Source organism: Channa argus, chromosome 2 (assembly GCF_033026475.1).
Source record: "Channa argus isolate prfri chromosome 2, Channa argus male v1.0, whole genome shotgun sequence".
In the NCBI taxonomy this organism is placed as follows: Eukaryota; Metazoa; Chordata; class Actinopteri; order Anabantiformes; family Channidae; genus Channa; species Channa argus.
Genome location: NC_090198.1, coordinates 16,269,940 through 16,294,616, shown reverse-complemented (window position 1 = coordinate 16,294,616; position 24,677 = coordinate 16,269,940). Strand labels below are relative to the sequence as shown.

At 36.6% G+C, this 24,677-nt stretch overlaps 1 protein-coding gene across 5 annotated transcripts in view; it reads left to right on the top strand.

The window, feature by feature from the left end:
- Positions 1-24,677, top strand: part of map2k5 (mitogen-activated protein kinase kinase 5) — a 51,456-nt gene that overhangs the window by 22,828 nt on the left and 3,951 nt on the right. For 2 of the 5 annotated variants that reach the window (XM_067495878.1, XM_067495875.1), the window contains 6 exons: positions 839-910; positions 2,795-2,824; positions 7,415-7,441; positions 7,765-7,797; positions 13,900-13,961; positions 16,299-16,344. In XM_067495878.1, the coding sequence (XP_067351979.1) occupies positions 839-910; positions 2,795-2,824; positions 7,415-7,441; positions 7,765-7,797; positions 13,900-13,961; positions 16,299-16,344 (270 nt within the window). Of the gene's footprint in view, positions 1-838; positions 911-2,794; positions 2,825-4,235; positions 4,976-7,414; positions 7,442-7,764; positions 7,798-13,899; positions 13,962-16,298; positions 16,345-19,808; positions 19,838-24,677 lie in introns of those variants that run through there. The other 3 variants (XM_067495877.1, XM_067495876.1, XM_067495879.1) reach the window with 3 other exon arrangements.

Below are 24,677 nucleotides of genomic sequence, written 5' to 3'. Positions count from 1 at the left end.
GATATCAGTGAATGAACCTTTCTACCAGCTGAGCCACAGTTGCCCCAAATTAGTTCTTTTAAAAAATATATTTTAAAAAGTAGAGATTATGTTATTCTTGACTCTTTATTTTATATTTTCTATATTAATAGAATATACTTATTGTCGAAATCTGTTTTATATTTATGTTTTAATAGATCTACATTTTCTGTTTCAGAAAAGTAAATTTGACTATCGAGCAAGTTAAACTTCTCAGCTACTTGCCCAAACAGCATGTGGTCTGATAAGAGCTTAATCTCAAGCCCTGAACACTATATAAACAAACACACAGAGTGACACAATTCACCTGTTCAGGGACACAGTCCCACAACAGACAGTTGAGAAAGGCCATATAGCAGTAATAATCAAAACATTGCATTGGAGGTATGTCTCACAATACTTGACCTGAACTGGTCAGTACTTGATAATATTCAAACCAGTTTTTTCAGTTGGAGAATGAAGAGGATTTTGACTTATTACCAGCCATTTAAATACATGCATACTTTTGCTTGAAGAATAACATATTGTGCATTACTAGTAAGCTGTGCTATGAAATGTTTGACAAGTGTGTGTAAACAGTTTCTTAAATTTTACATTTCATCTACTCCTGACAGTAGAATAAGCCACGAACCTATATCCAGACATGCATTAAAAAGAAAATACTGGGATATACTTTGAAACCGTTGGGAAAAAAACTGATAGAAACCGCAAACTAATTTTGCATTTGTATTGTCTTTGTGAAACTAAAAGTTAGCATGTGAGTCAGCTCCTCTAATGTCATCCTTAGAAGTTTTTTTAAATATTTCTTTCTGCTTCACAGCCTGAAAGGATATCAGGAGAACAGTATGGTATCCACGCAGATGTCTGGAGTGTGGGAATCTCTTTCATGGAGGTATAACATAACATAAATGTATAAATGGCTTCAGTTTACACCAGCCATAATATAGAATTCAGATAGTGCTTTTATTGTTGTGGACAGTGTTCAGCATAGTCATGGCCACAATTGATAAGTATCAGAGCACAGATACCCCATTTTAACCAATGTGGACTAGGTGCTAATGCAGTACTTGATGAAGTACTTGTGGTGGAAGAGCTGTAGTGCTGCTGTGCAGCCACATTATGTGTAGCCATCAGGTCGGAGTCTCTTTATGCTGACTCCTTTTCATCGCAACAGGTTATTCACCAGGTAGTTTAAGCTCCACATTTGTTCATATGCATCAGTTTCTCTGTCTCTCCCCATAGTGTTGATCAAGTGCGCGACTGACAACCTGTGTTTTAAAGTAACATTGTAATTTCAATTTTGTATATCCTTATGTTCCCAGTATTGATTCTCCATCTGTTTCTGTCCACAGCTGCACTATAACAAATGATTTGGTTCTGCTACGCCTTTATTTGTCAATAATACCTAATAACATAACAATTATGACAATAATGGATGAGTTCATACTGAAGGGGTCAAGTAAAAATTATTGACATGATCTGTGTGTAATAGAGTTTTATAGCAGTGGACCCCCTAGTCATGTTCATTTGATTTCTATCTGAGGATGTGTGTATTAAGCTAAATGAAATAGCTCGCTGTTACACTCAATGAGGATTGATCTTTAGCCTACTAGTTGGGCTACTTATGTTCAAGGAAAGACCATGAGCATTTGATGTTTTAATAGTGTAATTTTGCCAATATGCTGCCCTTGACCAAGATGAAAAATTCCCATCCCAAGTGAATTGCCAAATGTCAGGGAGAGCTGTCACTTAACTCCCCCGCCTTAAGCCTGCAATTAGGCACATACACACAATGTATAACCATCCCACAATCCCATCCTCCTCTTTATCTCTTTATTTTATACTCTGCAGGTGGTAATCGTGGGCGGTGGAGGGGTTATTAACTAATAGCTGATGATGTTTGATGAAGAAGTCTTATCAGGGATGGACACGGCTTGCCTCAAAGACTGAAAGTCTTAAGTTCTGCAGGCTACAGTGGCTTTAGCTGCATTTTCTTCTGTGTCGACACTTGAATTCCATCCCATTAACTCACTGCCAGTGGAAAAGCACATTAGTGCATGTGTACATATGTATACTGTACACAAGGGATGGATGCATTGTCATGAACACCTGCCTAATCTACATGTAATGGAGACCAACAAAGCAACAATGTATAAAATTCTATCTTTTGTGAAGCAGATACATATATTTTGTTGTCTCAACTGTCTGTTATCATGGACTGCATTATACTGTCAAGTATATACTGTAAACTAACAAACCCCACAAACAGTGTATATTGGGCGCAGGTAAAATACTGTTGCTATATTAGGTACACTTTATATATAAAGCAACTAAATTATCCAATTATAATCTTTACAAATGTACTATGGATGCAAACCTGTCACGTGCCAGGAAAATGTGTTATTTTATGTTTAAGAAGGCCTTCTTCTCGTCCACACAGTACCTGTGGCAATGTAACTTTACTTATGGAAAAATTGCGGGAAACCTTACACTATGTAAGAGAATTTTTGGGCTCATTAGTGGACTGAGAGAGTGGACTTTCACTGTTGGGACTGTTTTTAGGAAAGCTTCTGGTTAAAATGTCAGAGACCAGGTCAAATCAGCTGCCACAAACTAATGTTACTTCCCTAATTTAAATTATTGCAAGTCCAAAGTTTGTGCAGGTGTTTACAGATAATAGGCAATAAGCTCTGTACGTTTTAGTTTTAGGTATGTTTTTGTGTGTTTCAGATATGGCAAAAAGAAAAGAAAACTCATTACTTTTTTCTTCCCACAGTTGGCTCTAGGCATGTTCCCATATCCACAGGTGAGTTATCAGTGTGTTTTTTTATCTTCACCAATATGTACCAAAAATTCATGAAGTTGTGGAACCTTATTTTTGACTGTAATGAAAATATAGGTTAACAAATTTTATTGTAGCTATTAAACTAGTGTTTGTGCTATGAATTGCAGTTTTTCAGTACAATTCAAATTTATTTTATTTATTTTCTCAAATCATGGTTTTTATAAGACAGTTTAATATTTTAAATATATTTTATGGTATTTATATATTCTCACAAGTACATTATTCACATGATGATGTTTTTTGAACATTTCCAACCACAGAAGAGACTTCCCAATCTCATCAAGTCTTAATTAGCTTTTAAAGATGGGCTTATCTCAATAATCCCTGGTTGAGCAATCTGAATCTGGTTACCTTAGGGTACCTCTTGATAACACTTGCTGTCATGAAATAAGAAAAGACTGATTTTATCAATAAGTTTACTCTAAAATCATCATTATAATGTGAAAATGTTGAAGCTTTAAATCTTAATAATTGGTAAAGCAAAGGTATGATTTTTAAGCCATGGAAAATGTCTACAACTTCTTTTGTTCCTAAGGCTTGATTAATGAGGTAAATTTTTGATGATGTTCTCCGCATCAATACATTTGATCATTTGGTGTGTAATTTTCCTTGGGGCATAATGTAAGTAACAATTTGGACTGTTCCGTCTGTTAAATCAAACTTCATCATTGTTTTTTTTGTTTTGTTTTGTTTTGTTTTAAAGCATTATGTTACGTAACCACTGCACTCTAAGACCAGGGATTGTCTAAATGACTGCTTCCTTTAACTATGTCAACTATCTATCCTGGTAAAGAAAGAACAAATTGTAGTTAACATTTAAATCTCAGCATCGTTGCACTTTTAGGCAGTAGGTGTTTAGGATGCAGTTTTATTTATCTCTAAAGTTCTTCCCCTGTGAGAAAACCAAATCTAGTTTTAAAAGAATTTATTCAGCACTACTTCCATTACAAACAACTGAGACAGCTCATCGTAATGTAGCTTCTCAATTTTATGTGTGCTGATTATCAATTCCTTGGCTACAATGAAAAGCAAATACAATGCTTTGTGTAAGAAAACAATGGTGTATTTATAAAGCACCTAAATGGTTTGGACATGTCACTAATGTCATTAATCTATGTCTTCATGTGTGGAGCGTGTACTACAGCCCAGAGCATGTTGTTCCCCCTTTCATTTACTCACATGATTATTATCTTATATCATTATCAATTGTTAGTGTATTGTTGAAAATCAATAGTAGATTAGCCTTCCCTCATTGATATACTGTAAATGGTGTGGACAAATTACCGAAATATCTCTCAGTGTATGTTTCAAACTCCTTACTTTTCCTCATCTCGGTATTAATTTTCCCCTAACTCCATATGGTACGGCACAGTTCACCTGCAGGCTGTAACAGAGTGGTGTGGCGAAAGCGCTCGGCTCCAGCTCGTCGGGCGCAGCCAGCCAAAGTCCTCAGGCCTAAGCTGTCATTTCTGCAGACGCTGGCACAGCTGTCTGTGCAAAACCCCTGCTACACTTCACAGAGAACATTTTAGTACACACTGAGGGAGAAGCTGGAAGAAGATGAGGGAGATTGGAAGAGAAGTGGTGGCATCTGAGTTTCCACTTTAAACTAGTAGAAGACATGGGTTGAGTTGTTAAAGTTGAATTTAGCTTTGGGGTGTTTTTTCTCACTTTTGAGATGCCAATTTTTAGCATTGTTTGCGGTCTTTTGTTCACCCTTTACATTTTGAGGAACTATGCGTGCCTGCCAATTGCTTTCATTTGTGGCTGAGTTTAGTTGATGCATCATCTCTCATTCATTGTTTTGTGTGTGTCTGTGTGCGCACACACAGAGGAGTCATCACCTCATGTTTGTCATGATTAGAAATGGTCTCTTTAATTCCACTTCACCACATGTCGGGATTCATTTGCATTCTTTGTCAGGAGTTAATGGAGTTTTTGCACGGCTCGCTCTGAAAGTCTTTGAAGACACCAGACCTGATGTGATGTGTATACAGCCGCCAGCACTATTTCTTCTGATTGATTTGTTGTCTTTTTGTTTGCTCTGTGGTTGTTATTGTTTCTCCACATATTGTCATATTTTCTGAAATTTGAATGAATTTCTGGATGAAATGCCATGTCAGTTATTTTCATGAGTAGGTTTCTGGAGCTTCCATTACACATCACTGCATTCATCAAACAGCTTATATCCACTTTGTTGTTAAGTTTTTTTTTTTCCTTCTCAAAGAAATAGAAAATACTATGATACTGAATTGCACTGCACAATGCCTTGTAAAAGCTTCACATTTTTTTGATCACATGCTTTAAGAAGTTTATATAAATAAAAATTGAATTCCAATATACGTATATTAGAACTCCATTTTAGCTTTACATTGCTTAACAAATTATGTAAAGTTTGATATTATTGACTCTTACTTCCCCATCTTAAATACTGTATATATTGCTACGCCACATCTATCCCTATTTATCATTAAGATAATTTTTGTCACACAGCCATATTTTAACAATGTACCATGTCTGCACAAATATGGCTTCTGAATGCAGCTTATGAATGATAAAAACTTTCAAGATAATGTTTTGACTAGATGGAGCTAATTACTCATCAAACAGGTGATGCAGGTTTATAACAAAGTTGAGCATACTTGAAGTGTTGTATTGAGGATGAAAGCTAGTTGAAAAAGAACAAAGGAAGGCATCTCGCACTATTTTCTCCCTTCTTATAGTTAAAGCTCATGGTGACAACATGAGTAAAATATGGTACTGCCTTTGCCCAAACTAAAACATGGTTGTTGATCTTTTTTGAAATTGACGGGTTTGACCAACAAAGGAGCTTTTTGTGAGAGTTGTCTGATTCCTTACTATTGAAGAAATGTCTTTGAAATCCTTAAGTAAGGAAGTGGCCATCTGATGTTTTAGAATGGTTTGAGTAGAGCATTAAACAAATGATTTGATATCTATAAATGGCTTTTATGAGTTGATTTCACACTGAGCTCACTACAATATTAGAAACAACAAATTAAAAAATATGATGTGGCCCAAAAATTCTCACACAGCCACTGGTGTGGCTTGTAACATGGTTCAAAGGAGCAAGAAGTTGATGTCCTGCAAATTTGTGACCCGCGCACGCGTGTACACACACACACACACACACACATTTATTGATGTTCTAATACCAGCAGACAGCCCCTTTGCAGCAAACAAAAAGTCTTTTTTGGCAAATATTGTTTTTGCTCCTCTTAGCTCATGTATTAGAAGAAAATCTGAAGAAATGTCATCTTGTTTAAGAATAAATGTAATATTAAACAAAGTTTACCCTCAAGGTGAACATGTAGAAAAGGATGCATGTGCCAGATGATCATTCCATGGTGATCAGACCCTGCTTTATGAGGAAAAGATAAGGCAGGATTATTAAACCTCTGTTTTTGATACGTGGTCAAGCTGCCTAGTATTGAATAAGTGCTCAATTATGCTTGAATAAGTTAAGTCTCCCACTATCCAATTTCAACCTTTGGAGCAGCACGCAATTTTGTCCTAGTAATTATTTCTGAACAAATTAGTTTTCGATAGTTGCCTTTAATGTGTCTGAAACAGGCAAAACTGAATGTAGAGGCAGTTTAGGAGCCCCTTGGTACTTACACAATGTGAAAATCTGTATTTAATTGACTGAATCGATAAGTGCTATAATGCACTGTCAAATGAGAAATGTCATTTTTGACTTTTTTTTTCTATTTCACCAAACATTAGACATTTAGCTTTTCCTGAGTGTGACATTATAGCATTTAGTCTGTGTGAATTATACAGTTTTTTAAGTTTTTCAGGTATTAAAATCCTAATGATTATCCTAATGAATGTGGACCTGGAGTTTTTAAATATAAGAAATAATAACTGTCTGTAGTTTTACTATATTGTAGGCAGTTTCTACATCATCTTCAGTTTTCCAAACTTTTATATGTTTAGATTTTTACTATAGAAAATACATTTTCTAAGTGAGCCAAGTTGATTACCATGGGTCTGTTCATCTTTTTATATTTTGGTTCCCCTGATTTCACAGCCTAAACTAAAGTAATTTGGGGTTATATTTCTGCCCATACAAATGTCTACATGAAATATTTTTTCTTTTTTGGCAGGTCCCAAAAATAATCTCTTTATCCTTTTGTCATCATGCATTAAGTCAGATTACTATGTCTTGGTGTGTTAGTTCAGTGTTCCTGCACCTGTGAAATGCACTTTGAGCATGCTCATTACAAACCTTGCTCATACTGCTTGTTGCAGTAATTCTACATATCTGCACATAACCTAGAGGGCAGCAATAAAGTACCACTCTGAAAATGTCCATTAGTGGATCTTTACCCCCATTCTCCTCAAATGAGAGCAGCCCATTAACATTTGTGTGTTTTCATTATGTAAATGGTGTTAACGCATACTCACAAATTGCCAACAGGAAAGCAATAATTTTCTTCTAGTGATCATAATGTGTCCAAGTGCATCGTGTTGATTATGACACGCTAATTACATATTGCCTCGTCTTTTTTTCTCTGTCTTGCCCTACAGATTCAGAAAAACCAGGGATCTTTAATGGTACGTTTTATTGGATGAGGAGGAATGAAAATACAAGTCTCTCACATATATAGCCTTTTACTCTTGGTTGACTCCATCTTAAAAAAAACCCACATAAATTGCATTTTTTGCAATGAAATATGAGATTATGCTTAAACTGCTGGTATTCCATTGTCCCATTATGGAATAATAAAATATTCAGCATCTGAAGAATGAGCCGCATTTGATTAAGTAGATACCTTTTTTTTTTTTTTTTTTTTTAAACCACACTGTTGATTTTCCCTGTTGCCAAGAAATTCTGTGTAGATTATTGTTATTTTTGTCTCCTTGTCTCTCTCTTCCAGCCTCTCCAGTTACTGCAATGCATCGTTGATGAGGTGAGTCGTCGTCTTATGTGCTTTTGCATCTAAAGTCAGTCCTAATGGCCCGGAAAGCTTATATTTTGTTTCCTAATGAAGCAAACCACTCAGGCGGCTTTGCTCCCCATTCACTCAACCCTTTACTCTATGCAACTGCCTTAGGGAACACACATATGCACATGCACATTACTGTAGAGGTTGTACCTGTCACGAGTGACATGCATACGTTAAAATACAGCTTTAAATGTTGTATGTCAATGAGCCAATACTGAAGCAGATGAAATTAGTTCAACCAGGACTTTTATAATAACTCCTCTGGTTGTGTATGTCTGTATAAATGGGCATAATACTAACAAAAACACAGAGCAGTGCTATGTAACAGCTACTTATCAAAAAGTACAGTAGAAATAGGCAGATTTATCTAAATTGTTTTTCATTTGTTTATCTAGTTAACATTAGATTTTGAAGTGCTCCTGTGGTGCCTCTCTTTTTTCCTGCCACCCACAGTTCATGAGTTGAACACCTTTAAATACCTAACATGAGTTTTTCAATTTTTTATCTATGGACATGCTATGTTATTGTGATTGTCTACATTTTCATTAAAACGGCAATCACAACCTTTCCCCCCAGTCTATTTTTAATTTTTTTTTGCCAAAGTTCTTTGCTGACATACACTACAAAAGCAAAAATGTCACAACATGTCTCTAGTCTAACCAGCCTCCCAGCCCCCCATCACCATCACACATTAAGCATACCATGCCAGTTATCCTTAACTGCCTATAGATCGGTCGTAATTAATAATTAAATGCTTTTGGTTGTAATGGATTGACCCACACTGAACTGTTCATTAGTCACCTCGACGTAAGCATCACTCAAACTATTTTTTCTTTTGCCCTTTGCTGTCTCCCCTTGAGGCGAGTGAACACTTTACGTTGTCCCTAGCGAGTCAGTACTGCCTCACAATTTTAGCTAATACAGTGCTTTGGAGGGAGAGACAAGAGATAAGGACTCTTACACACACACACATACACACAAAACCTCTGCCTCATTCATTTTATATAGGGGTTCCAAAACATTAGAACCACCTATTAATACCATGCACTTCAGAGTAGTTATGCCGCCCATTGTGACCTCAATGAATATTAGAATTATCACCTTTCTGACAGTTTCAGCTTAAAGACTGAGAAATTATAACCTCATAAAAGTAGAAATTATGATAAAGCTCCTGTATTGGATTGCATTCAATCTTACAGGTGTACCTAATGCTATGACCAGCGAGTGTGTATATATAAATAGACTTGACAGTTCTTGAACTAATACAACACTATTATTGAGCCATTTGATTTTTAATTTATAAAACCACATTAAGGGCTAAAATAAGTAGATCATTCAACACTGCAATATTTTTAATTGTGATATATTTGATGCCAACATCACAGCAGGTGTGATAAATTTACAGTAGTGGTAGCAGTAGTAGTATGTACTGCAGGTGTGATTCATACACTTACACTTTGATATTGTGTATGTGATTTAACCAATAGGGTTTTGAAAGTTGCTCTAATGCCTAAATGAATAATAGCCTCCTGCAAGTGGATCATTAATATTACTGTTGCTAGAGGTATATGTGATGTGGGGTAGAATGTGACAGTCTGCATATTTTTATCTCTCACAAACCCACAGTGAGGCCTGGCTGAGAATAGTTTAAATAAAAACCGAATAGGTGCAAGATGAACTTTATATTTTACAGCTAGAAGGTGGACATATTTCGCCTTGAATGTCTGAGACAAATGTAACACACAACAAAAAACAGAAATTTGACAGTCTAAAACAAAAAAGGGAGAATGGCCTGACTGAAAATAGATACATTGTTTTAAAACAAAAGGAAAAAGTGTTCATTGTAGTTTACCAAATAGATGCAGGGCAAGTTACAGTTCAACCAACATCTCAACAGTGACTAAATTCCAATTTAAAAATTCAAATGCTGTAGCTCATTTTGTAAACTACAGTATGTTCCAGATGCGTGTTTCACTTTATCTGGATAATGCACAGAACAAGCTTTCAGCAGTTTTAATAATGGCCTTTTTCTATAGGTATAGTACAATGTGGGATTAACAAAAAGCACTGGTTTATGGATACCTATGTAGAAATAGCAAGTGGAGAACGAAATATGAATCCCCACATGTTGAGATCATTGTAAGTCAGCTCTGATATGTTTTACTTAATTCTGATACGTATTTGTCACACACACAAAAAAAAAATTATTAATTATTATTAATTATTATTAATTATTCCCATAATTGTTATTACTTGGTGACTATGTCAGAACATCTATAAAACGTCTGGACTTGTGGGGTGAAGCCAGTATGCATTGGACTCGACCTGCCAAAGTTGTCACTACCCTATCACTGTTTCAACTAGTGAACCAGTGACAAGGTAGTGGGTGCTTAAGGTTCCTAAGTAAATGTGTGAAGTGAAGGATAATCAGTCTGGCTCCCCCAGAGAGGGATCTACACAATATTAGGCAGGTGGTTTAAATGTTATGAGTAACAGATATATGTAAGTGAATTTACACCAAAAGAAGTTGTCCAGTGCACCATTTTAATCAGTCAGTTGGTACCGTTGATTTGCAGAGAAACACTCTTTTCAACGCAGGTTTTGAACCAGAAGTTCTCTGTAGTTGTTCCTGCCATCTGTCCGCCCTCATTAATGTGCCCCTCTCCTGTTTGTTGAATTGCAAGTGGCTCCACTAATAAAGAACTCCCACTTTATTTTCAAGCCTGTAATTACTGATCTAATTTTGCCTAATAATTGCTTCATGGCAATGACATGTATATTTACTCGTACCCTTGCACCCTCGTAGTGTGTGTTCTGTCTCATAGTGGAGAGCATTGACAACCAGAGGAATAATTCACGCAGACTAGCCACTTTCATCAGCCTGCTTGTCTTTTGTGCCATTGCCTGCTGCCACATCAAAGCTGCGGCAGTGTTCCTCTCACCTAGAGACATGAATACATGCATAAATGTGTGTATGTGTGTTTGTGTCTGCAAAAAGGTGTACTGTATGTGCTTGCAAATATGTGGGGAAAGTGCAGAGAGAATTTATTTTGTATCAGCTTTAGTCAACACAACACATACATTATTTGTGTAGTCAACACCTCGCACAAACTGTGTGTGCGTGTGAAAAAGCGCACGTGGCTTTTGTGTGGGCTTGCATCGTACTATAGTGGCAAATTATTTGGTACTCTCCCACTAAACTGAGTGTATACTCAGGCTTGTAGCGTGCAGTGCTCAAGGGCATTTGTTTGTGTGTGTGTATGATATATTGCTCATCCGAGCAGCGGCAGCAATGTGAAGTGCAGTGAGATTAGAAGGAACCCATTCCTTTGTTAATTTAAATGGGTTCATGCATCATGCTTTGCGGGGGCCTGCCGATCAGAGCGTTAAGGAATGGCAAACACTGCCCAGAGGTGTTTTAATGTCAGAGCAGGGCTTCAGATGTAAATAGGTTCTGCATTTAAATAAACACTTGGTTGTGGACCCAGGACTTAATCTCAGACATTTGTGCTTCTATGGTTTTATCTTTGTAAGTCATTGCTGTGGATTTTTCACATGTTGTACTTCCTATGAGCTATTTACTTACGGGTTAACTTACTTTTGATATTTTTAAAAAGCATCTCTTGTATCTGAAGTAAACATCTCTGGTTTGTTGTGTGTGTCCGGATGCAGTATATTTTAGATTTCAGCATGTAGTGTTATATCCAGTATTTTTCTTAACACAGAGTTGTTGAGGTTATAATGCTTTTTTTCATTCATTTAACAATGCATGTGTCACAATACCAGTTTTGACACAACCTATGTTGTGAATCTGGGATATTGAAGTTTTTTCCTTCATAAGGTCTGATTTAGCATTTTATGATTTATATATAGTGCCTTCTCTGTATCTCTATTTTACTTTTTTAACTTATATATGTACACCACAACAATACAATTAGGAATAAGCTAATCTTGTTAATTCTTCACATTATTTTATAGTTCACTCACTGGCATAAAGGGAAAGAAAGAGAATACCAAAGATAAATGACTATACATTGCTAGTGCTATGCATTAGTAAACTTTTTCCAAGGATATCAAGCATAACAATAAGTGTGCATTTATGAGATTTCCTGCTGACAGTAAAAGGTAGGGAAAGAAGCAGAGTTAGAGTAGGGAAATGAATGGAGTAATGAGGTGACTGGCTTTAATAGAGGGTCAGCCTGACACAGCTGTTCCACATGACACGGTTCATAGGCCCTCCATTGTGAACTTGGAGCAACACACATACACACACAAACCTTTTTATTGTTCATTTGGCAGCAATTTTTAGATTTAGTATTGATCCTCATTTGAGTTTTAGTTCCAATTACTTCATCCCATCCATATTGTGGGGGATGAAGTAATTATATTAAATATATTTTATATATGAATGTACTTTAGGAATGAGTCTAAGAAGAGGGTCTTAAAATATTAACAATTACACATTAATTGTGCCCGATTAACAGTTTATAGCTTTAGCCATGTTCTTTCATTCCTGACAGCTTTTATAAACAGGATTTTCTCTTACATTTATAGTTTCACCTTTTGAATCACCGTATGTGTTGACCGGTTGACCCTTTGAGACAAATGTTGTGTCACCCAGCAGGTGTTCTATATTAACTCAACTGCCACTCACCACTTGATACTCCGTTGAATAAGGGGCAATAAAGGGTGTAGTGTGTAGCCTTACATTCAGATATAAAGGCTTCATAAACTACAAGGAAGGTACTTAACTCAGCACAAATCCAAGCTTTTCAATGTCCCACACTATTTGAACATAGGCTGTGTCAATTTTTGTATTATGATACATGCATTATTAAATGTTGTACTTGATCGTGTTTAACTAGTGCACCTCTAATATCTTTTTTAATTAGGCACTAAACATTTTTGCTTTAGTCTTATGGCAAAGCCAGCAGATTTTCCCAATCTCCAGCTCTTTGCTCTGTTCTAGGTGGCAGTTTTTAGCTACAGATTAATTTGAATACCATGGTGGCCATGTATCTTTCAGCTTCTTTCTGTGCTTTTCTATGGGACAAAATTTTGTTTACCAGAAAACCTGCATTGCAGCATTTTTTTAACTCTACCTCTGACTTTGTTTCAGCAAAATATTAAACTAGTCGTAAACTAATCTGGTTTCCAGACATGTTGTCAGTCTTCTTGGAAAACAACAAAAGACTAATTCCGAAGTTTTACAGTAATATGAATTTTAAAGCCCTACTAACTCAGCAAAAGCTAAAAAGCTTGTCATGTAAGTTAAACTAAAGGGTCCTTTTAACTGTAGTAACAACAGTTATGTATTTTTATTGCATGCCACAATATGCAATGTAATATTATCAGACTTTGTAATTAGTTTGAGGAATGTGTGAGTTATAGTCTTGACAGTGTAAATAGAAACATCATAAACTCCCATCATTCATCTGTACAGCTCCTCTGTTTTAAAAATTGTATCAAAGCAATATACAAGTTGTTTGTCGTGATACACGCCTCTCAGAAGACTTTAATAAAATGTTTGTTTGTTTTTTCCATTGGGCCTCTGTTGTCTGTGGATATTTATCTGTTTGATTTCCCCTATAAAACTTTATTCAAAAATACTGCTAAAGAAATGTCTCATTTTATATTTTCAGATTTTGATTTGTGGGTTATAACAGCAGTTGCAAAGTGAGAATTTGGACCTAAATTTCTAACTTCCAATATTTGGTTGCCCAAGCTCAATATCTGTCATCAGTGGTTGTGTCTCACAGTTTAATCTTGGACCAGCATGATGTTTGTATTCAAGAGATTCTGTTGTTGACAACCTAAATCTGTAGCTTTTTAGAAAGCGTAATTTAATTGTGCAACATAGGTAGAATTCAGTTTAAATTGGTTTATTATTCCAGCTCATCCAAATGAAACTAAACTTATCTTACTTTAAATAAATCGCTGTTGATGAAAACTACCCTAACTGTACTTTTTATTTGGAGTAAGTCATGTTCTGTTAATTTCTTTTATTATTTATTCATTCAGATTTAAATGTTTCTCGTTTCTAAATTGTTTTGTTCCCCTTCGTAGGATCCTCCAGTTCTGCCTCTCGACCAGTTCAGTGAGAAATTCGTTCATTTCATCACTCAGTGGTGAGTCTCTCTCTGTTTTTTGTTGTTGTTATTTGGTTATTTATTTGTTTGTTTGTTTGTTTGTTTGTTTAATTAGCTTTTTTGTAATTATTATTTCACTTGTCCACTAAAATTATTTTAATTAATTATTTAGAATTTTGTCTGTTTTCAGTGGCTTTTGGATTTCTACTGCATTTGTTTGTCTAGCTTAATGTGTTTGGCACAGTCAACCATCTGAGCCCCACAGACCCTACAATTACAAATGCTTTAAACAGCCTTTGACATAAAAGTTACATTATTGTAGACAATTCACAGCATTAATGGTATACAGTCGGAGTAAAGTGCATTTGGCTGTGTGTGCTCTTGCTTTGTTGTTGTTATGTTTTTAGCTGTAATATTCAGTGCTGCCTATTAAAAAAATGAAAAGCAGTTCCATTTTTACAAGAAATGATTGATTTATCTGATGCCACAGGAGAAAGATGATGTTTAACCTCCATTTGTCACTGATTCATTACCCTCTTGTAACCTGTACAGTTGCACAAATACACACCCAAAACACATGCACACAGTGTGCGTGTGTTTAGCACTCATTAGCCAGCTATAACAGCTGTTGTTTATCCCCCATGTCTGCTTTATTTACTCAAACGGGGCACCTCTCTCTCTCAGGATGGACTGAGATAGGGGTGCCCTGCCCTGCCTTGTTGCAGAGCTCACACATCCTCTCAGAGGCTGTTCTTAGAGGGTTTTGGCTCATTTATTGTGATATATAACTAACTGCAGACAGGTCTCTGTACTAATTGCTCAAAGTCCATGAGGTCATACAGGTCATTTTGGCAAACTATGTGTACAGTATACAAACAAACTGCCACTGGTTACACCCCTGGTCACAAAGATTTTACATAATTACAAGTCCTGACGATTTACCTATTGTTATTTTGTCATTGTTTTTGGCAAATGTCCAAGATGTGTGATGCAACCCCAGACAGAAATGTTTGATTAGTTGATCTTTAATCACCCACTGAAACAAAAGTCAATATTTTGTACGTTCAGCTTTGTTTTTTATGTCTAATTGGACAGTCTTGGACAGAGTTAAGTTGAGTTGTTCTGCTTTTCTTCAGAAGATTTTTTTTTTAACTGGAAGAGGACTACTTGTTCTGCCTTCAGCTTAAAATTCTCCAGATATTTTGGCCAGTTCTCAGTTATCTTCAGATGGCTTTAGAGGTTTTTGCTGAGTATTTGGTATCATTGTTATGCTGCAAATCCCTTTCATGCCAAGCTTCTTGAAACTGGGAGAAATCTTTATAATTATTTAAGTGGTAAATGGTTTGTACTTATATAGTGCTTTTCTACCTTACTGGTGCCCAAAGCGCCTTACACTGCTTCTCATTCAGCGATTCACACAAACTCACTCAGTGATTGGGGAGCTGCTATGGAGCTGGCATGCATTCACTGGGAGAAACTAAGGTGGGCTTCAGTGTCTTGCTCACATCAACATGTGACAGGGGGAGCTAGAAATCAAACAAACAATTCTGGGATTGGTAGACTGCTGCTCCACCGCCCTCGTATGAAAATTGCATCTATAAATGTTATCTCATGACATTTTAATGCATTCCCACATATAGCATGGGAATATGCAGTCAGTGGGGAAGTCCAATAACACTTACCTATCTGTTGTCAAAACAATATTGAATTGTACATTGTTTTTGTGAACGTAACTATGCCTTCTGTTATTGTCAGTATGGCTCTCCCTGACCCTCCTAACAACAGCTGTGTTCCAGCTTAGATTCTGAGAGTCTGATGTATCGTTTACGATCCTTAGAAAATCTCACAGTCTGGTTTCTTTTTTTGGAGCGGTAGATTTCTTACCATTTAAAGACACCTTGAGACACCTGAAATCAAATACCATAAACATGAACTTAATACAGTTGCTGTAAATTATACAGTTATTAAATAGTTTTCACTTACTTAAGTAAGTAATGACTTGTCATTTATACTGATACTTTTCAATTTGATATAATACTATATTTTATATATACTGACACTGTGGAAGAGAAACCTACACAAATATCCACTGTACTGATGATCTGCTTCAATTAAAGTTTTTCAGTAATATTTGGATGTTAAGAAATATTTATTGAAATTCGAAAAAAAATAGATTTTCTTTTAATTAAATGCGGTTTGTTATTGGGCTATAGGGATTCTTGTCCACAAAGCCTCACCTTTCAGTTTCTGTTGCTCCTATTTTAAGATTAATTCATAAATGAAAAGAAACAAGAGCATATCTTCTGCACTTGCAAATACATTTTAAAAAGTGGGTGGATGTAAACTTGTACTGCATTTTTTTTTTTCTCCCCCCAGTATGTGCCGAGAACCCAAGGAAAGGCCTGCCCCTAATAACCTCATGGTAAGTTTAGTGAGCCCACCATTAAACAGTTCCAAGGACCGCAAAATATAAGTTTTGAATAACAGGATGATCATATTCATACATTCCAATAAAAATTCAATTAAACATAACTTTATTATCTCTGTCGCGTTTGGAATATACATTTGTGTTTTTGCAATGGGTGGGGTATTCTGGGTCAAGGACCCTTGAAGTTGGCATTGCTGTGCGGAAACAACAGTAATGAACCCTTTGCTACCTGTGAAAGATGTCACATGGAGGTCAGTGTGAAACCTTGAGGTAGGATTAGGGCCTTCTGCAATAATTCTTTCAATTCACTGCATTAGAGATAACCTGAATGAATCAGGCCTAGCTGCTGTACAAAAGTCAAAAGTCGGATTTATAAAATTGAATTTTATATTCTACAGCCTAAAGAAATTTAAGCAAGGGACAAAAAGATTTTTTTAAGTGTGTTTCCTTTTGAGTGTCTTTGTGCATAAAACACTGAAAAAGTGTCCCTAATACCATTTAGACTCAACATTTAACTGTACAAAACATAATTAATTCTAAAAATCTTAAACACCTGCTGCCACCTCATGTCTCATCTGAAAATTTCAATCAGAGAGACCATGACATTATAAATCACTAGGTCAGTTTTACTGTTTGTTTTTATCATTCGTCCTTTTATGCTTTGACGTGCATATTTACTGTTTTGCACAACATTATTACTACTCATTCAGGCTACATTAAATAGACTTTGACCAGACTTGTGTCCTTATTGAAATCTTAAAATTCCTTATTTCATAAGAAATGATGTCCGTTATATAGGAATCCATGCACCTGTTTCCTGCAGAGCATAAACTATTTGGTGTATACTAGTATGTAATTAAGCTTCCGGTGTATCAGGCCTAGTAGTTTAATGAATATTAAAATGTCAGAGCCATAGATTCTGTGGAACTTACAGTCAAGTTCTATTATTATGACAGTAGACCCCACTGAGTTCCAGCAATAACATCCACTAGTGGACTTGATTGTTTTTGCTGTTCTGACATTAGCAGAAGTTTGCACAAACTGCCTTTTAAGAGTTAAAACACGCTCTGCTTCCTATGTTAGGACCAAGGACAGAGACCGTTAGGTCCCTAGAGAAATGGGGGAGTGAAGGGTTCTGTTGCGAGGATGGAGGGCTGGAGGGTGTAAATGTAGAGCTGCTAACAGATTGTATGTTCTCAGTCTCACACCAGAAAGGAGGGCTAAAGGGAAATGTTGTCTAGACACTCACTGGGAATTCTTGCTTCCAGAACAAGGTGTGTTTCTTTAGGGAGAGACCATGTACTGCTTCTTTGGACAAAGTTCAGCTTGGTCTGTTTGCAGTGTTTATGACTTTTTCACCTCAATCTGATTGATGATTGTATCTATAAGTCTTTTTGCAAATTTGCTCCAGTGAAAGGGACATTGTCATCCTATTTTCCCTTAGTGTTGTTGAATACCCAATTTACACATGTTCCTGACTTCTTTTATATTCACACCACAAAAACACTGTAATAATAATCATAATTTACCGTATGTAATAATATAATACTTGAAGATAATTAATTACGAACCCTTTTCCACAGAGCAATCCCCTCAAGGATTTGGTTTCACGGCCAGCAAAAAGTAACCCAAGTACAATGCTTTCTACCCAATATCAGTCACCACCACTTACCAGACAATATTAGACCTCTACCAATGAATAGGCAATTTGTCCCCCAGTATGGAAATGCACATGATCCAGAACCCTATGTAAACACTGCTGTCCAGTGGTTCTTATCAGTGCAATGTACTGTATGTAATTCTGTAATAGGAAAACATATTTATAATGTGAATGAAACTAACCAGAAGGTCTTGGAGTAAGTGTTGACATGGTGATATTCACACTTCTCTCAGTCTTGTTTTTGCTCCTCTATCCCTCCTGTCTTTCCTTTACCTACATTTTTGCCCTCCTGTAGGCCTTTCATTTGTTACTCTGCCCATGATGAACTGATATAAGGTCATGGATGCCTGCCTTGGTGGCGCCAGCCTGCTGATTGTCTTTCTCTTTGTTCCTCCTCATTCCCTCTTTCCTCCCTATCTCTCCCTTTACCTCCCCGTTCCCTCAGCCTCCTGAGTCCATTAAAACTCTTTACCTATTCTATCTGTATGTTAATGCACCTAGCCGCAGCTTCCCTTTTCCCCTCTCCCTGTGCTGTACAGAATTGCTACCATTTGCTCTTGCTATGCAACTAATTTCTCCTGCAAGGAAATGCAGAAAAATCACACAATGGTGTAGACACTGAGCCAATAATGTTTGTTTTATGGCCGTACAAACTCACCTACTAGCTCCAGTTTGCTCATCGGGTTTCGGCATGTGGTTTCTCTAATCACTGGTATAGCTTTTATTGACGTCATTATTGTCACTGGGATTTTATCCTATTAGATCTACTTTAAAGGGCTGCTGTTTGATTGCGTGCCTGTTGTTGATGGCTTCTGTCCCTGAAGCTTGACACTGTGTTTTACAACTTTATTAAAAGTATTAAAATTAAGTCACAGAATGACAGAAAAACCTTTTTCTTGGGTCCAGCTATGTTCACAAGAAAACAAGGACAGTATAAATAACAGAAAAAGCTAAAATAGTGAAACACAACTCACCAGTTAATTATCATAGAAGAGTCATGAAGCATCAGTGTTGGTATGTTGCATAAATGATTTAGTCGGCCGCTACAGTAGGTTTTAAAAGCCAGTGCACAAGCACACACATTTGCAACTGAATGAAGTATTTTTTCTGACAGAAATCCTATTTTGTATACAGCTCCTTTATTCTCCAAAACAGGCCTACATTCTCCTACATGTCTTGTGTTGCAGCAGAACAGTTAGAACAGATTCTCTTCTGTGAAGGTTAACATTAGAAAAGAGGCATTTCATAAAACTCTTAGTTTATTAAGTTAGCTACATCCCTTATCAGCTTTTGTAGTTCTAACCACCACAAAAACATAGCAGTTATACCTCAAATTTACCTTCTGATGCAGGTGTAGCTCCAGCATAATCGTCAATCAATTTTTTGGTTTTCTTGCAAAAAAATGTTAACGTTATCTATTCTTCAGGCCTGGCAGGTTTTAACTGACGTGCATTTCATCATTAGCCCTATTCAATTACCTACAAATAAATAAGGCATTTCAATGGATTTTAGACTTTTTGGCAATATTTTTAACTAAGAAACCTTGTATTACTGTGCTGTGGGTTACTAATTATGTACAGTTTGTAACCATAAAATCAGGGGCTTGTGATTTCATATCTTTGATATCCAAAAACCTTTAACACCAGTGGAAACATTGACTTGGTCTGAGCCCAGATGGCTTACACCATGACTCATAATCTGCTTGTCATTTTGTTCGACATTATTTAATCAAGAAAAAATGTGTAACTGAGCTCTGTTTAGCTGTATCACAGTCAGAACTCCATCCCTTCTTTTGTAGACTCACATGATGGGCCATCAATGAGGAAAGTGAGTGTGTTTTTCCTTATTCTAATGCATCTTTTATTGAAGACACCCTATCCTGTCATCGTAAGTTAATGGTGTCAGTTGAAGAGACTTTCCATTGGCCTGCTCCCAGGACGTTAGCTGCAGGTGTTTTGTGGTGACCTGTCCTGTCTGAGGTTTCTTGCTTTTGATTTGAAACAGGCTTTGCCTCTTTTCTGCCCTCTCTTTCACTACAAGGTCTGGCCTATGTGCAGAACCTATTTATTAAGCTTTAGGGCAAGAACGGGGAAAAAAAAAACGTCTTTGTGAACCATCTAATTTGCCCTTTAGTGGAACCAAATGCAAAAAGTAAAAAACAAATATTTTGTGTATCTCTGTGTGTCGTTCAATTGTATGAGACAAGAAAACAAGAGAGGTGATCTTCATACCCCTCTATTTTTTGATTGTCGTTTGACCGACATTTCCCTCCCCCTCTCCTTCATCATCCCTCGTTCCCCAGACAGCAGCCTTCACGCAGCCTTTTAGCACCCTTGTCAATGCAGCTCTCTTGTTCTGCTTTTCTATTCATAGGCGCACATACGCGCGCACACACAAATTTCATTGCCCCCTTTCAACCCTGGAGACACCAGATGAGCCCCTTGGTCTTGCACAAAGAACCCATCTTACTGTCCCCAATTCTAGGTTTGGCTTATATAAACACACACAGAGAATCATCAAGATCAAAACCTGTGGAAGTTTGTTACAAACTCAGCAGTTTTCATTTATTCTTGTTGTTTTCTTGTTGCTGAGCAAGCTGATAAAGAAAGCTGATGTTTGATTTTCAAAAGCATGCTTATGTATAATTGCACCTATTTGGGTTTCTTCATGTCTCTTCATGAAAAATCTGCACCCAATCAGTAGTATGTCCTCCTCTTTTCTGTCTGCATCATTTTTCCCCTCTTCTCACCCTTGGGTTTTGACGTCCATTTACACATACCCTGACTAGAGTATGGTGCTGCTTTGCAACATTTGCAGTAAGCCTTATCAATTTTAATGAGAGCCGGATTTTTGATGATGTAAAATCTGTTTTGGCATTTGCATTTGCCAATATCCTTAATTTAACCAAAACAAGTTTTGTTCATGTCAAACTGTCATTTAAAATGTTTAGTTTATCAGGGAATAATTGGACAATATTGGCCTTTTTTTCCAATACGAGAGAAAATCAGCATTTAAAGTAAATTTTTAGGTAGTTTTTATTTTCATTTTAATTTTCTTATGTCTTTCATGTTTGTTTCGCTTCACAGTGACCAGATACGCATATATCCATGGTAATGGCAAGCCACTTCTGTTAGTCTGGACTTCCACATGTTATTTAAACACAACAGCTGCGCAAGTTCACCGTCTCTTGCCTATGATCCCACTTCTCTCCATTATCAGACAGTAGGATTTGTGATTTGAATAAAAAGCTAACATCTCTTCAGTTTATTTTCTGCTTTGCATTGATGTCACGCACAGCAAAGTCAAAGGCAACCTGCTGTAACAGTGAACTCTTGCCATGGCTCTAAGACACTTTGGTTAGGTGGAGTGAAAAGCCTTCTGTAACAGGAGAACATTTGGTAGTGTTTAAATGCAGGGATAATTGGTCAGAGTTCCACACACTCAAGAAAACCCTGCTTCACAACTTGGCAATCACAGCATATATTTCATAAATTTGAATAGTAAAGTATGAAGCCTGCTTTACTCTAGCGCTTAACCTTATTATTTAACTCTTAAAATATTTTTTTGAACACCCACATCCTGAACAGAGCATCAGATTGTGAAAGGTCTACATTATGTACTGTTAACACTACTTTCTTATGCGTGCTGTTACTTTCTTAATGTAAAACCAATACACTGGTCACTTACTACAGGAAGACAGGAAACCTCTCACAAATATCCAATCAGCTGTTTTATTAGCTTAGTAAGTTGCATATGAGACACAGCATCCAAGAACAGGGTGTTGATTGGCTGGTTGTCCCGTTGGCAGCTTTGCTCTCCTTTTAAATTCCAGCAACTTCATTATTAGTTTGTTTTTGTCGGAATGTTCCTGAATAACACAGTTTTAAAATGGGCATTAGATGCTTAGGTTGTCAAGTTTAGAGAAGAAACGGCACCAAAACACTGCTCAGAAAAGTTTCCCAACATTCCCACACACACATGCATATTTTTCATTTATACACACACTAGTCAATGCCAGCCATTTTCCGGAGGGATCTGGTGATTAGCATGTAAATCTGCAAAGACCTAGTTATTCTATCTACCTCTTCACCCTTCCCTCTGTCTCACACACACATTCACACTGACACACACCCCATGTTTCTTCCAACACTTTTCTAATGAGGTGATGACCATTCTCTTGTTATAATTGCCTCAAACTCCTTTTAATTTCTTTTGAGGGTATTAATCATACATAGAGTTATTTAAAATCGCATAAATTAATCTTAGATTAAACAGACCCTTCAAAAGCTTCAAACAATTAAAGAGTCAGGTAGAATTCCCTTTGGGTTTGGGCCATTTTTATTTGAGCAAAACAGTTGCAGGTGATTATCCCATTTTGATGTGGCCAAATGGTGATTAATGTAACTTTTAAATGAGTCCTTCCCCCATCTCACCTCTGTCCATATGCTGCTACTGCAGAAAGTCAGAACACTTTCAATGACCTAACTACAGAGTTATTCACTTTGTATTTTTAACTTTACCCATTACAGGTTTCATACTGGGTTTTAAATGGAGTAAATGTAATTATTACATGATTGGGTGTAGAAGGGTGGTTGGGTGAGTATGCATACTTAATATCAGGGTGTCCAGTATTAAAGGATAATTTTGCTTATTTTCTAAAGTGATTGTATTTTCAACAATCCCCATGCAGACACTGAAACTGACAAAGGGTATTTGCCTCTCCTCACAGTTAATGTATATCAGTCTGTACTGTATTTTGGAATAACTTATTCTATTAAATTTTTCTTTATTCCAAGTTGTATTGTTGGGACATTTCCAAAAAATGTTGCCCCAAATGCACTGAATCACCAAAACTTTTGCTTCCTTCAGGCTGCTATACTTTCAACTGTGCATGCATAATCTACACTGGCATTATGACCAAATTGGACCAGATCCTGTTGCCACCTACAGTGCAGAGATCAGTGTCCACTTCCTTAAACATAGTTTGTATTTGTTATGTATTTCCAGTTGTTGCTTGGGATAATTACAGCAGTGTATGGTACATATATATTTTATTTGTTCCCATTTTTAATTTATGAAGTAAGTAGAATAAATTCAGGACAGAGAACAAATAAGTTTTACTTAACAATATTAATACCAGGTTCGTTTAGTTGCTGTTCCATCACATTTCATCATTTCATTATTACTACTAATATTATCTAATAAGTGTGCTGTAACCCTACCAAAATTCAACTGTTTGTTGACTCTTATTTCTTGTTTAATTATTTTTTTCTCACTTTATTAACTTAATTTTAGATTGCCGTGTATACGAGTGCTATCAATGAGGTAACACTGTTCATTAGTGAGTTGTGAAAGAATATATTTGGAGAGAAAAAGAGCAGACGTGAACCACAGCTGTGTGTTTGGCGTGGGTTAATAAAGTGTTTGCACTATGTGTGAGGCATGTATGACAAGCCACGTTCCCTCATCCAGGTTAGATTCCAGCAGATGTCCGTAAGGGTTAATTTTTGGAGCAGAGGTGGAGAGCTGGATTTTTAAAGACATCACTCAGGACTTCCTTATTTATTTCTGTATCACTCCCTCTCTATAGAGGCAAGGAGGAATGATTGATGAGATGGGTATTCAGCACATAGGGGCACCCAGGAGCGTCCACTCCACCCGTCTCATACTGACACTCACGCACACACTTGCTTGCACTGATATGAGAGTAATTAACCTCAGACTGTGTTAACCCCAGCTGCCCATTAGAAGGACAACAGGATTGATGGGGCACCCCTAGTCCTTCACAATCTCTATAGTTTGTGCACCATTAGAGCACACTGGAATGTGTTGCCATTTTCCTTTTCTACACCAGACCAAACGTGGTGATTTCATTTTAACATTTTAAGTTATCAACGCAGTAAGAAAGAATTTAAGTTAAATAGAATAACTTTGGTACATTATATAAAGGATTCATAATACTAAAGCAATAATCACAATTCAACCATAATGTGTTTACATATTCACATATTTTGTGTAACCACAAATAGACGGACAAAGAAGGATCTCAGGAGAGAAAAAGTGGACCATCATGCCAGTCTGTCCTACTTTGTAACTAATCTTATATTGTCTGCACCCGTTTGGGTGTTGCTTGGGGGTATATAATGTTGTGCAGGCCTAGAAGAAAACATCAACAACAACGCTTCTCACCTTGGAGTCACTTTCTGAATCAAAGTTGATTCAGAAAGAGACTCATGTTGCTTGTGTGATTTTAAAGTTACAGTTCTTCAAGGGAAAGTAAACCATTCTAAAAGCAATATTTAAAAATTGTATTTTATGGAAACCTTGAGCGGTTTGATCTAAAATAAAATAAAACACACAACTGTACACAACTAGTTTATTGTCACTTACCAGCTCAGCTACACAACAATATAAATGCATTTGCTGTGAACTAATAACGGCCTGAATACTATATAAACCCAGACACTCTGTTGGTCAGGTTCTGATTGTGACCCTAAATAGCCGAGCAAAAATCCCTTGTTGAGACCAATCTTCTTACTTAGACCTGAAGACCTATTAACAATGTACAGCTGTGACAGTCTCTTGTTGTTAAGGACAGCTATCATTGAAATCAGTGTTGACATGTTCATTTAAGCTGGCAGACCACGACGTTGTTTATCTAATTGGA